Below are 13,478 nucleotides of genomic sequence, written 5' to 3'. Positions count from 1 at the left end.
TTTGGCCTAGGGAGGGGAGGAAATGAGCATGTATCGGGCATCTGCTGGGGGCCAGGCCCTGTGTGTGGTGAGGTGGGCTTTGGGCGTCTGTAGAAGATGCAGGGGCAAGGCCATGTCACTGGTCGGAAAGGTCAGATGGGGAGGAGGGGTATGGGGATACCCATCACCTGTCCATCCACCCGTTATGGGTCTGACCTTCCTGGGAGCCCAGTCTCAACAGAAAAGGGGCCTGAACATGGAGCCCCTCTGTCCTCTGGGGAGGCCACTTGCTGATGGCATATGTGAGGGGTAGGACTAAGGTGTGCTATGTGGCTGGGCTTCTGGAAGCAAGACTGACTGGGAGGGGGTGGGCAAGAGGCCTTGAGATCTAGAGGCCTAGGTTCAGCTAATGTAAGAGTCAAGCATACCTGGGGTCTTGGGGTCCAGGGTACTCATAGGGACTGGGTTCTGGGGCAGGGGCCAGGGCAGGATCTAGGGGACATCAGGGAACGATCTTGCTGTCCATATTCAGCTCAGTTCAGTTCAGTCGCTCAGTCGTGTCCGATTCTTTGCAACCCCATGAATTGCAGCATGCCAGGCCTCCCTGTCCATCACCAACTCCCGGAGTTCACTCAGTCTCATATCCATCGAGTCAGTGATGCCATCCAGCCATCTCATCCTCTGTCGTCCCCTTCTCCTCCTGCCCCCCATCCCTCCCAGCATCAGAGTCTTTTCCAATGAGTCAACTCTTCGCATGAGGTGTTTCTCAACCTCAGGACTGTTGACATTTTGGACCAGATAATCCTTAATTTTGGGGGGCTGACCCGTTAACTGTAGGATGTCCAGCAGCATCCCTCGTTTCTTCCTACTATGCCAGTAGCACTTACCCTCCCCCATCAGACAATCAGAACTGTCTCTAGACATTGCCTGATGTCCCATCGTGGGGCGAGATCACCCTGGATTGAGAAGCACTGGTCTGTGCCACTTTTTGCTGCCTTCTTTGTGCTGTACAAATCTGGAAAACTGAGGAGGGCCACTCAGGGAAGATTCGCACTGATCGGCCACTGGAGCTGAGTTCTGGTGGGTGAGTAGTGGCTGGGCCAGGAGAAGGCCTTTTTTCCAGTGGAGAGAAAAATGAGTGCAGAGGCCTGGAGGCACCACGTTGGTGAACATTAACCCAGGGGAGCCTCCACTCCCCAGAGGAAGGAGGCCAGAGGGCTGGTGGCCTAGGAGTTATAGCTGTAGGAAGGTGCCTCTGCTGGCCCCTTGGTCTCCTGCCCCCAGAGCTAAGCCTCTGCTGGAGCTCGTGCCTCCCCCAGCGACTCTGGGACAGTCTTCCTAGGATCCCCGTCCGCTCACACAGGAACCTGAATTGCTGAGGGCTGCCAGGGGGTCAGGGTCCCAGCTTCCTGGGTAGGGGGTGCTGATTCTGGCTGTGCCCTAGACCCTGACCAACTAGCTGGAGGAGCAAAGGCGGCCTGCTGCTGGCCACCTCCTTTCTCGGGGCCGAGGTCACGGCACGGCTGAGACTGATTTATTCCGGTCTTAATCTGGTGGTTGGTTTGGTGAGAGTTGGAAACACGTTGGTTTTCCCTTCCCAAGTGTAACAAGGCCTGTTTCCGCCTCCGCGGCCGCTGCTGCAGTGCCACGCGGTGAAGTGTCCGGGACGTGACAAAAGGGCTCGGTTAGCTGCCCGCCGGTGAGAAGATGAACAGCTCGCGGCGCTGCCCGCCCTCACATTCCTCTTGCCCAGGCGCTGGCCTCTCCCCTTGGCCGGCCGCTCCCTGGGGCCCTGCATACCCCTCTTTTTACTAACATCCATTCTGGGGCCCCAGGCCCCACTGGGAGCCAGGGTCCTGGCCCAGGGAGGAAGTGGGGAGAAAGCTGTAGGAACAGGTGGTATTTGGAGACTAATTAATATTTGCGAATAATAACACGTGCCCAAGGGAAACAAATCAATCTGTGTTTGCATATTCATGAGGAGGCCTCGGAATGATCCCAGCTGTTCTCCAGCCAGGGAAACACCCCCCACACACCATGGCTGGCGTCACATGGTTTCTCTGGGGCAGCCCCCATTGAGGCTGGCAGGGGTGGATGGCTGCATGGAGGTGGCCTGGCCTCTGTTTACAGGCCTGTCCGAGATGTTTGTGTTTGAATCCTATGGCTTGGTGTGGTGCCTGTTCCTTTTTTTTCCTCACAGCAGTGATCCCCAGGCTCTTCAATTTCACAAACCAGTACAATTTCCAGAAGGACTTGGAGGCCAGACTTGGGGTTAGCCATTTTTATTTTGCCAAAGTAAGGACATTATTAAAAAATAACTGGTATCTGCTATCCCCCATCACTTCCTATAAGAAAGGACATTTTAACACCAAGGACAAAATTTCAGAATAAAGGACAGTTCTTCCCAAGAAAGGGCAGTTGGCAGCTTTATGCTGATGTAGTAAAGAAAAAGGATATATGAAAACCATCCTGAGTGTAGAAAAATGGCATCCAGTGATACTGTACAATAGCATTCAGTACGGAGTTGTTTTCCTACCCAAGTGTGTCAGTTGGTAGAACCGACGGTCCACAGTGCAATCCAGAGACGAGCCGAGTGTGCAAGTGCTCAGGCTGTGTTTTCATCTCGGCTGTTGAGAGTCCAGACTCACCCAGCCATGGGCAGAAGTGGACACTCTGCTCCTAACACCATCGCACTGAATTCAGAAGGTTCTCGGCCACCCCAGGCAGGAGGGTGTCAGCCCGCCTCCCTACTGCCCTCCTGCCGTCTCCTCCCAGGTGACCCTGAGCACCCTGGGGCTGGGGGCAGGGCCAGTGTCTAGACCCGGAGCCTGGGACTCTGATGGGACTTCAGCGTGGGGCCCTGAAGCTGGGAGCAGCCTGCACCGCCTGACACTGGGGTGGGCTTTGTGCCCAGAGTCGGGGCAGAGGCAGCTTGCTTGTACCCGGAGCTGATGAGGGAGAAGCCCTGGCCGGGACAGCTATGTGCTGGCCAGAGTAATTCCCTGAGAACGTGTCTGTATTTTGTGTCCCCATGTTTCCCCATCACTCTGGGTGTCCCCATGTCCATGGAACTGCTGGGAGAAGCTGTCTAGGAGGGAACATCATCTTTTCAACCTCTTTACCTCTGTCTCCTCTTTCTGCATTTGAGCAGTGACCTTAGCACTCCAGACCCAGATACACAGGGCAAGCCAGGAGTCCCCAGGTCAGGGCCAGTTGTCTTTGTTTCAGTGGCAGTGGGCTTACCAGAGGCCCAGTTTCTCTGACACCCATGGCCAGAATCTCATCCAAGAGGATACCACACGATATCTGCTCTGGAATAACAACTCCACGATGGCTGTACTAGGCTTCTCTGGTGACTCAGCAGTAAAGAATCCACCTGCAATGCTGGAGACTCAGGTTCAATCCCTGCATCAGGAAGATCCCCTGGAGAAGGAAATGGCAACCCACTCCAGTATTCTAGCCCGGGAAATCCCACGGACAGAGGAACCTGGTAGGCTACAGTCCATGGGGTCAAAGAAGAATCAGACATGACCAAGTGACGCTGTGGCTGTACTGGGGACTGAACACCCCCTGATATTGATAACTGGTGTTATTTATCTGTGATAATGTACCTCGGTGATGTCCATCGGGCAGCTGCACACCCATGATGTCTGTCCACACTCACATGGCGTCTGGCCAGGATGGCTACACCTCCATGATGGCTCTGCCTGGGAGATGCACTGTTTGTGATTACTATGCCAAGGCAGCTACAGGGGATTATGGCTCAGTGGCCATTATACTGGGGAGTTACACTCCATGATGGTCGTGCTGTGCTGTTCCTCCACAGTGTCTCTCCCGTGTAGCTTCATCACCTCTACATCCATGCAGAGAGCTGTGTGTGTCTGCACTGGTGGTAGAGGGGGCAGGCTCACACCTGGACTGCTTGTACAATACCTGGGGGGGAAACCTCTATGAATACCGTATTGCTGCACCCCGTGATGTCTGTACTAGTCCCCTCTGCCTTTGTCCTTTGGTGCGACATGCCACTGATATGCATACCAAGGATGCAGGGTGGTTTTATCAAGGTCCCATACCCCCGTGACAGCCCGGCCCGGCAGCTCACCACCTGATGTCTGCTGGGAAGTTGAGTATCATTGGTCACGGTGCAGCATGACAGTGCCGTGGTGACCAGGCCCAGACAGACAGGGCCTTAGTGATGCGTGACCTCCATCCCAACTTGGCCATACAAGGCATCACGGTGGGGATGCCCTCTCTCCTGGTCTCAGCTACCTGAACTCTGATCATTCAGCAGAACCCCAGTTGTGGGGTAAATGGGGCTGGATGCCCACCAGGCTGCCTCAGTGTTCTTGCTTTTGCTGCTAAGCCCATTTCAGACTTCTGGTAAGATCTTGAGACAAGAGACAGCTCCCCCCTTCCCCTTTGTGGTCAGCCCCTGCCTCAGTTCACAGTCCTCCTGCTTTGTCCCAGCACCTTGGCTCACTTTCTGCCCTCTGCCCTTCTGAACTTTGTCGCGGTTGAGACTGGGGTCCAAGTTCCAGGGCAGAGCAGAGCCATCTTTGAGTCCTGTCTCTTCCTGTTACCAGCCCTGTCACCTCCTTGCAGATTCTCTCACCCTGTGGGTCAGCCGGGTCTGGTCCCCTCTCCCACCTGAGTCTGTAGGTACCACCGTGGAGCCCCGAGGTGTGTCCACCAGCACTCTGTGCCCTGTTGTGTCCCCAGGGCATTAATGAGGGACTTTGTACACCAGCCCCTGTCCCAGAGCAAGGTGTGAGTTGAGCTGGTGGGCACTGGAGCACATCTCCTGAAGCCCCCTGAACGGGAGCCGTGGGAGAGAGACCCTCAGGAGCTCGCCATCAGGGCCGGGGAGTGATAGCGGTGTGTCTGTACCGTCTAGTGTGACTATGCTGAGTGCTCCACGTGGGTGCCAGGTAGAGTGTGTGTGGAGGGGGAAGGAGCACACCCAACCGAGGAGCCCTGTAAACAAAGGCCTGGAGGCATTCAGACCATCCCGTATGGTCTTCCCCTGCCCAGGTTTCTGGCTCAGCCCGGAGGGCAGTTGTGAGTGAGTCACCATCTGAAGCTTGCCACCCCATCAGTTGATCTGCTCTGGGCCACTGGGGTAGGGCAGAGGAGGTGTGGGGTTGACTCTCAGGGTCCAGCACCCCCAGTCCTGGCCACTAGGGCCCCCCTGTGATTTCCCTGTAGAGAAGGTTGGTGCCATGGGAATTGGGTAGGATGAGGGTGGCCAGGCAGGGCGGCTGCAACTCGTCCAGAGCGCGTCCTGGCGAGTCCAGACGGGTTGCGGCTTTGGCTCCAAGCCTCTGATACCTGGATCCTGTCTGCCACTGCCAGGGCTGTGCTCTGAGGCCTGTGCCCAGCATGTGGGCTCTGCTGGGCAGAGGAGGGGCAACAGGAGGCCCCAGAACTCTGGAGTTCCTGGCCTCTGTGGGTCTGCTAACTGCTCTGGCTTGGTCTCCGTCTCCCCCTGTGTGTCCGTTGGACCCTGTTTCCCTGTCCCAGTCTCCTTACGGAGGCGTGTTGGAAACTCTAGGTCCGGAATGGAACATCCCTGTACATCCTCTGGTCTCAGAATCCCCTGCCCTCTACTCAGGTTCAGAGAATGACCTGAGGGCCTCTCGTACTCTCCCTGTGTATGACTCGTGGGTTATCCTTGGGGTCTCCAGGGAATTGATGAGGCGTCTGGGTTTGCACAGGATTTGGAAGTTCTGAATGGTCATTGCACACTCCAGGGTGGGGGTGTCTGTTGAACCAGGTGGTCTTGGTGGTGAGTGGGAGCCAGGAGGTGGCGGATGGACAATGGGACATGGGTGGATACCAGCCAGTTAACTCTGCCCTTATCTCCATCACAGGTTGATTGTCCCAGGCTGTGGTTGGCCGCGGTGCTAGAGCCCCGGATGACCCCTGAGCCAGCCCCAGGGAGGACGATGGTGCCCCTTGTCCCTGCACTTGTGATGCTTGGTTTGGTGGCAGGTGCCCATGGCGACAGTAAGTCTGGCCCTCAAGGTGTGGGGCCTCCCAGATGGAAAGGATGCGTTCTTCCTAGTAGGACTCTGGGAGGGGGGATGGGACCACTCACCAGGAGAGACCGGATGGCTAATACACCTCCAGACCTTCTGTCCCAGAGAGGCCTCCCGCTTGGAGCACCCGCCTCCAAGGAGCACCCCAGCCCTGTACTTCCCGGGAGCACTCTGTGTAATACCCACCTGTCTCTTAAGGTGCTGCAGGGTGAGGCGTGTGTGAGTGTGACCCTGTTTGTGGGCTGGAGGTGAGACATGCCCAGGATTTGTGTGGTCACAGATGATGTGCTCAGGCGTGTCTGTGTCCACTGCTGTGGACCTGTGCAGAAGGCACAGTGTGGGTTGCATCAAGGGATGGTGTGGGAATAGGGGGGCCGCATACAAGGAACGTGTGTGGGTGTGTGAATGGGACACCAGGTGTGTGCACAGGTCCAGGGAAAGGTGAGAAGGGAGCCACCACAGCCCTTCCCCTGGTCTAGGCCCTTGTAGACGCTGAGCCCTTCTTTCCCTTCCCCACTTCAAGGCAGTGGGGGCATCCCCTGCCCCAGCCCCTCAGCCCTTAGAATGAGGGAAGATTGCACTTGGCCACAGGAAGCTGGACTCCAGCGCCCCTCCTTGTGTGTTGGGGGAGGTGGGATTGTCCCCTGCCCACATCCAACTCGGAACTTTGGTCCCTTTCCTGCCGCCCTTCCCCCTGCCTGGCACTACAAGACTGGCCGCAGCCCGCCCCGTCACCATGGTTACCACTGCTTGGTTACTGGTGGGAGGCGGGGCACAGGGCAGATTTAGCCAATCTGCACACGGAGGGGGAGGGGCGAGGTCGGAGCCAAGGTCCCCGGGAAACGGGGCTGTTCCCATCCTGTCTGGAGCCCAGAGGTGGCCCAGGGCCAGCCTGGGGGTCAGCAGTCCATAGGTTCCCTCAGCCCCCTCTCCCAAGTATCTGGGTGCAGAGCTCTCTCCTTGCCCCACCCAAGCCCTTTCTCCTAAGGGCTCATTAATTATTCAGGACCAGATCCTGGAGGGGGTGGGACTGGAGAGCTCCACCCTTTGTCCTCCAGGCTGAGCTGGGTGGGGCTTGTGGGGCAAGGGGGAGACAGGGTATTCCTCTTGGGGTGCGGGGCATGGGGTGATGAGAGCCTTAAGGTGCTGGTGATGAGAGGGCCAGGCTAGCAGGAGCAGGGCAGAGTAGGGGGTGCTGGAGAGAGCTGGAGCCTGCAGGAACAGCCCAGGGTAGAAGTCACTGGATGTGACTCTGAGATGGCAAGGAGGCCAAGGCTCATCAGAGTCAGCCCCTGGACACTGACTTGCTGGCCTTGCTCCCCCACCCTCGCTCTGGACACTCGTAGGGCCTTCAAATGGGAGCTTGAGAGCAGAGGGAGGACCACTCTGCGGGCTGTCAAAGACAGTACACCCGGGAGTGAAACTGCCTCCCCTCCTGCTCAGACCCAACATGCTGGAACCTGTGCCCACACCCTCATCCCCCCAGACCTGCCCATCTTTCTGTGTTCTCTCTCCTGTGAATGGCTTTCCCACCCACCCAGCCACCCAAGTGAGAAACCTGGGCCTCCTCCCACTCTCATACCCACATCTAATCCATCACCAAGTTCTGCTGTTTCTCCCTCCTGAACATCTTTGGAATGCATCCACCTCTCCCTCCACGGCCTCATCCAAGCCAGGCTCAGCGCTCTCTGGGGCCTTTGCAGGCCACAACCTCCTGGTGGCTTCCTGTCTCCAGTCTCTGTTCCATGGTGGGAGTCAGGGTGCAAAATGAAAACCTGATCACGTTGTCTTTCAGTTGAAAATCCCTTGCTCTCTGCTGCCTTTCGGTTGGAGCCTTGGGGTCCAGGCCCTGCATCTTTGAGCCTCTGCAGCCTCATCCTCCACCTGCCCCATCCTTCACCACACCCCCGCCGCGCTGACTTCTCAGTTGCTCCCGTGCTCTTCTGTGTCCTCTGATAGGAACCCTCTTCCCCATCTCCTTCGCCTGACGATTCCCACTCACCTGGAGCCATCACCTCCTCCAGGAGCCTTAGTCATGTGCTGCTCCCCTGGGCACATGTGACTCTGTGTCAAGTCTGCGAGTCCCAGGGGGTCAGACCGTTGTCCAGCTCAGGGCCTGGAGTTTGGTAGATGAGTAATTGAATTGGAAGGGTGGAGTCAGGCCTGAACCCCTAGTAGGAGCGGAGTGGAACAGAGCAGTCTAAGAACCTCCATGCTGGTCTCTTAAGGACCAGAGCCCAAAGTCTTGAAGTCAGGAACCAGCTGGAGATGCCGCAATAGGTGAGTTGGGTTCTGCTCACAGGCAGAGAGCGGAAGAGGGGCATGGGCTAGGGGCTGTGATGACCTGACCCCAGGAGGCAGGGTCTGCCTCACATTGCACAGACATTTGGATTTGTCCCCGCCCCCACACCCTTGGCCAGCCTTAGGTTGGGCCTGGGAGACTTCTAGCCAGGGCAAGCAGGCAGCATGGACAGAGCTGCTGCAAAAGGTAGGGCAGGCGCTCCAGAGAATTGACGACCGGAGCAGTGGAGCGCGGAGCGGACAAATGTGTTTCTATAGGCCTCTTAACGAGACAAATGAATGGGGGCCCTGGCCTCTGAGGAAGTGCAGGGAAGAGGGGCGGAGAGGCAGCTGCCAAGAGTTAGCCCAGAGGCCCTGAGTCAATGCTGAGTCAAGTCCAGCGGGGACCTGGACGTGGGGCTCGGGGGCTCCCCCAGCCAGGGCTTGTGTTTCTGAAGAGGACAGCCTGTGGGGCCAGAGGTGGTCCTGAGCAGGAGGAGGTTTCTGCTGATCCGCTGTGTGCTTGTCAGGTGCTCAGTGGGAAGAATCCACAAAGGCCTGCGTCTGGAGCCTGCGGTGGGGTTACTACAGCGTGTGCTGTGCTGGGGGCGGTGTTGGCACCCCCAGAGGTAGTGACCTAAGCGTCGTGGGAGCGGGTAGGAGGCTTCCTGGAAAACCGGGGCCCTGAAGGGTGAGTGGGCATTTGCTAAAGGGGGGGTGTTGCCTAATGAGATGGGGGAACGGGCTTCTCCCTGGAGCCCACGAGAGGACCACCGTGAGGACCATCTCCCTTTTGTTCCCGGACAGCGTAGGGCAGACCAGTTACTTGAAATCATAGGAGCCCAGAGCAGGATGCGGAGAAGGCAATGGCGACCCAGTCCAGTACTCTTGCCTGGAAAATCCCATGGACAGGGGAGCCTGGTGGGCTGTGGTCCATGGGGTCGCTAAGAGTCCGACGCGACTGAGCGACTTCACTTTCACTTTTCACTTTCATGCATTGGAGAAGGAAATGGCAACCCACTCCAGTGTTCTTGCCTGGAGAATCCCAGGGACGGGGGAGCCTGGTGGGCTGCCGTCTATGGGGTCGCACAGAGTTGGACACGACTGAAGCGACTTAGCAGCAGCAGCAGCAGAGCAGGATGCCTAAAGGCTAGAAGTATGGGTGGGTGGGTAAAGTCCTACTAAGTAACTGGGGATGTATCTGTCATCACAGCCCCGACCCGGTCTATGGAGCTGGAATGGGGCGGGCAGCGTGCTGCACGTGGTTCAGCGGTGCCTTCCCCACCCCACCCCTGCCATCCTTGGGGAGGCCAGACCTGGTGGCCTGTCTAGACTCTGCCCTCCGTGGAACTTCCGGCAGCTTGCTTTCCCTCTCAGGGACTGTTTTCCTATTGCACAATGAGGATAGTCACTTCTACCTGGAAAGGTTAACTGAGGTCACATGTTGAAGGCACCTGACACTTCGTACGTGCTCCCTCCATCCCAGGCCATGACCTGGAGCTCCCTGTGTGTCCCCTGGGAGCCCAGGGTTGTCTCTGAGCGAATCTCCCTCCCGGGGATGCCAGAAGTGGTCACAGGAGCCAGCGTTAATGAGTCCCCAGCTCATTAGACTGTTCAGGGCCGGGGAAACCCGCCTCCTTGCCCTCCCTTACAGCCCCTGGCTGCTGCGTGTCTGTGTGCCTGTGTACAAGGGGCTGCAGGGAAGGTACAAAATAGCAGTTATCTCCCTAGGGAGTAGCCTCAGGCAGCTCGGTTTGGCTGGGCCCTGGGACTCATGGCCCCCCAGGGCAGCCCACTTGTTTCTTCTCCTAGGCCACTCCCTCCCACTTGGCATGGGCTCAGCCACCTAAGAGTGTCCAAGGCATATGCCCCTGGGAGTTGCTGCCCAAAGGCCTGTGCAGCCATGACTTCCATGTGATCAGGGAGGGGTGGGTATGGAGGGGAGGTGGCCCCACATTCTGATGGGGCAAAAAGCCCCTCCAGGCATGTGTCCTTGGGAGTTCTGTTCAGACCCTTCCTGGACGCCAGCTCTGGTCAGTACTGGGCAGAGTGGTTAAGTCACTGAGGTTACCTGCCTGCCTGGAGACGTGACCAGTGACTGTAGCCCAGAGGCTGAGGGGCGCAGAGCAGGCTCTCATAGGCTTTAGGGCAGGGTGCATGAGAGGGTCTGGGCACATGCAAAGGCAAGGGGGATGCCCATGGGCTTGGGTGGGATGGCATCGCCACAGGACCTGAGCTGTGTCCCGCACAGTGCTTGGTCCGTGGCAGGGACTTTTTTTTTTTGTTTTGAAAGAGTCAAGATAGGTGAGCCCCGAGAGGGTAGCAGGAGTGAGTGTGGGAAAGGCAGCAGGGGGACAGGATTTGTGCCCCCAGAAGTCCAGCTGGTGAAAGAGGTGAGGGCTTGGCAGAGCTGTGGGATGAGAGGTGCCTTCTGTTGGGGGTGAGTGGGCTGAGAGAAGTGAGGGTCTGGTCAGATGAAGGGGAGAGACCTGCCCCCTGGACTGCCCCGGGCTTGCACACTGCCAGTCTTTGCCAGAGCCTGGTGGGTGGGTGGGCTGGGCAGGGCCCTGGCCCCTCTCCAGCCTCCCCGGGAGGTTCCGCCTCCTCGACGGCCCCAGGCCTTGGGCACCGTCCAGCCTCCACTGTACTCAGGCCTTCCCCTTTCTCTCTCTCGTGACCTGTACCTGGCTGCCTCCCCAGCTCCCGGTTCTTTGTTTGGCGCAGAGGCCCCACCCCCGGGCACACTCACCCGGCTGTCTGGTTCAGCAGGTTCCAGCCTCTGGTTTCTGCAGCTGGCAGGTTGAGGCAGGAACCAGGGGGGTTCCACCCCGGGCTGCTCTCCCCAGCAGGTGTTGAGGGCTCCCCAGTGTGGTGTGTGAGGGGCTGGAGGCCTCCATCCTCCTCTGCAGGCCTTCCCCCATGGTCTTCAGGTCACCTCCCTTGTGCCCCCCACTGCCCTGTGCCAGGAATGGGGTTGGCGCTGGGACAGGGAGGGAATCAAGGCAGGCAGATTTCTGCCCTGCCCAGGGTTATTGTTCTCTGTCGGGAAGCAGCCATGAATCAAATACTCCTCCACAATGTGGAAAAAGTAATAACCTCACACGTGTACATAACAAACCGTCAGCAAAAGCAGTAGCCTCACACGGGACATAGCAAACCATGAGCACGGCTGTGAGGCAGAGGAGAGTCACCAGAGAGCCCCAAACACAGAGCCACACCAGTCGAGGTGGGGGTGACCGCAGAGGGGCAAGGAAGGTTTTCTGAGGAAATGATGTCTAAACTGAGACCAGAAAGGTGGATAGGAGACAGTGGGTAAGGAGGTGGTCTAAGAGGTTTGTGGCAGGAGGAGCAGCTTATGCAAAGGCCCTGAGGCGCAGGATGAGCATTGCTCATCCAGAGGATGGGAAGCCAGGGCTCGGGGGGTGTGAAGGGCTGGGGTCAGACCTGGCAGGGCTCTGTCCACCAGGACAGGAGTTTAAGTCTTGTTTCAGAAGCCATGGGAGGCTTCTAGAGGGTTTTGATCAGGGAAGAGGCTGCCACTTCGCTCCGGCTGCTGAATAGAGACTAGGCTGGAGAGGACAAGACTGGAGGCAGGGACTCAGCTGGTTAGGTTGGCGCAGTGTCCAGTCGAGGGAAGGTGTTGTCTGGACTAAGGTGGTGGCAGAACAGGAGAGGGGAGCTGCAATCTGGAGGTGTGGGGGAGGGGTACGCAGTGTGCAGAGGGGTGGGCAGGAGACTCTTCCCCACCCCTGAATGTGGGAGGAGGGGTCCTTTCTGAGAAGACCTGACTGAAAGGACCAGCGTACAAAGACAGGCTCTGCAGATCGGGAGTGTCCGGAGCCTCCAGAGGGCAGTTGGGGCAAGAGTGAGGGAACCTGAGGCTCTTTGAACCTTTGTGGTGTCCCCGTGCCACTCTGGCCCCCAGCAGGTTTGCGTGTTACCCCAACAGGGCTGCTCTCGCCCCCTCTGGGTACTCCCAAGTACAAGTCAGATAGGTCCCCAAGTCTCCCTCCTCCAGGGAAGCCCTAAGCTGTGCTTAGGGTTTGGAATGCTGGCTCAAACCCTGGCTTTCCACCAGATCAGTGTTGATCTGGCTGCTGTTTGACCTTCTGAGCCTCCCTCTCCCCATCTCTAAAATGGGGATGATAATACTACTGGTGCTAAAGAGGGTGATAGCTGCCCACAGGCGAAGTCTACTACATGTCCAGCTGTGGGAGCAGCCTACAGACATCGTTACATTTTGTCTGCCCAGACCCCTGCCTCTAGCACTGTTTAGCAGATGAGGCTCAGAGATAGTTAGTGACCTTTCTTAATAATTACACAAAACCTCCAGAGCCCACTGGACCCTGGGGTACTGGGTAAGATGGACCCCTCCCTGCTCCCTGCAAGGCTGAGCCCTCCCAGCTCTGCACTGCAACTGTCATTCCTGAGCCTAGCGGTTGGTCCCCAGACCCTTCCCTCCTCAGAGACACTGCTCCATCTGTTGTCCCTCTTCTCTGTACTGGATCAGCACCTTCTCTCTCTGCTGGCTCCTTCCCATCAGCATTTAAATACCATCTTTTGGGCTTCCCTGGTGGCTCAGTGGTAAAGAATTTCACCTGCCCGTGAAGGAGACCCAGGTTCAATCTCTGATCCGAGAAGATCCCACATGCTGCAGAGCAGCTGAGCCACCCATGCACCACGACTGTTGAGCCTGTGCTCTAGAGCCCGAGACGTGCAACTACCAAGCCCGCAGCCTCGACTACTGAAGTCCGCTTGCCCTAGAGCCTGTGCTCTGCAGCAAGAGAAGCCACCACAGTGAGAAGCCCACGCACCACAATGGGAGAGAAGGCCCCGCTCTCTGCAACTAGGGAAAAGCCTGTGCGGCAGTGAAGACGCAGCACAGTCAATAAATAAAATTATTTTTAAAAAGTACTGTCGCATCTTAGGAAAAAAGAAACAAGAATGTAAAAACCTCCCTCCAATCTTCATCCCCTTCGAGTGCCATCTTTTCTTTCTCTTCCCCATCACAGCCAGTCTCCTTTAAACAGTCACTGTACTCTGCTCTCCACTTCTTCACCCCCAACTTACTCCTCAGCCTTCTTTGGTCTGGCTTTGGCCCCTGCCACCCCCCTGACTCTGCTCGTGACAAAGCCTCCAACTACACCAAGGCGAACTGTTTCTGCCAGGTGCTTTGGAGTC

The 13,478-nt window shown here is 57.5% G+C and overlaps 1 protein-coding gene across 8 annotated transcripts in view; it reads left to right on the top strand.

Annotated features, from left to right (window-relative positions):
• Nucleotides 1-13,478, top strand: part of PTPRF (protein tyrosine phosphatase receptor type F) — an 84,371-nt gene that overhangs the window by 8,347 nt on the left and 62,546 nt on the right. For all 8 annotated transcript variants that reach the window (XM_070786701.1, XM_070786699.1, XM_070786698.1 and 5 more), the window contains exon 3: nt 5,850-5,985. In XM_070786701.1, the coding sequence (XP_070642802.1) occupies nt 5,895-5,985 (91 nt within the window). In that variant the 5' untranslated portion in view covers nt 5,850-5,894. The remainder of the gene's footprint in view (nt 1-5,849; nt 5,986-13,478) is intronic.

Source organism: Bos indicus, chromosome 3 (genome assembly GCF_029378745.1).
Source record: "Bos indicus isolate NIAB-ARS_2022 breed Sahiwal x Tharparkar chromosome 3, NIAB-ARS_B.indTharparkar_mat_pri_1.0, whole genome shotgun sequence".
In the NCBI taxonomy this organism is placed as follows: domain Eukaryota; kingdom Metazoa; phylum Chordata; class Mammalia; order Artiodactyla; family Bovidae; genus Bos; species Bos indicus.
This window is presented reverse-complemented; position numbering and strand designations above follow the sequence as displayed.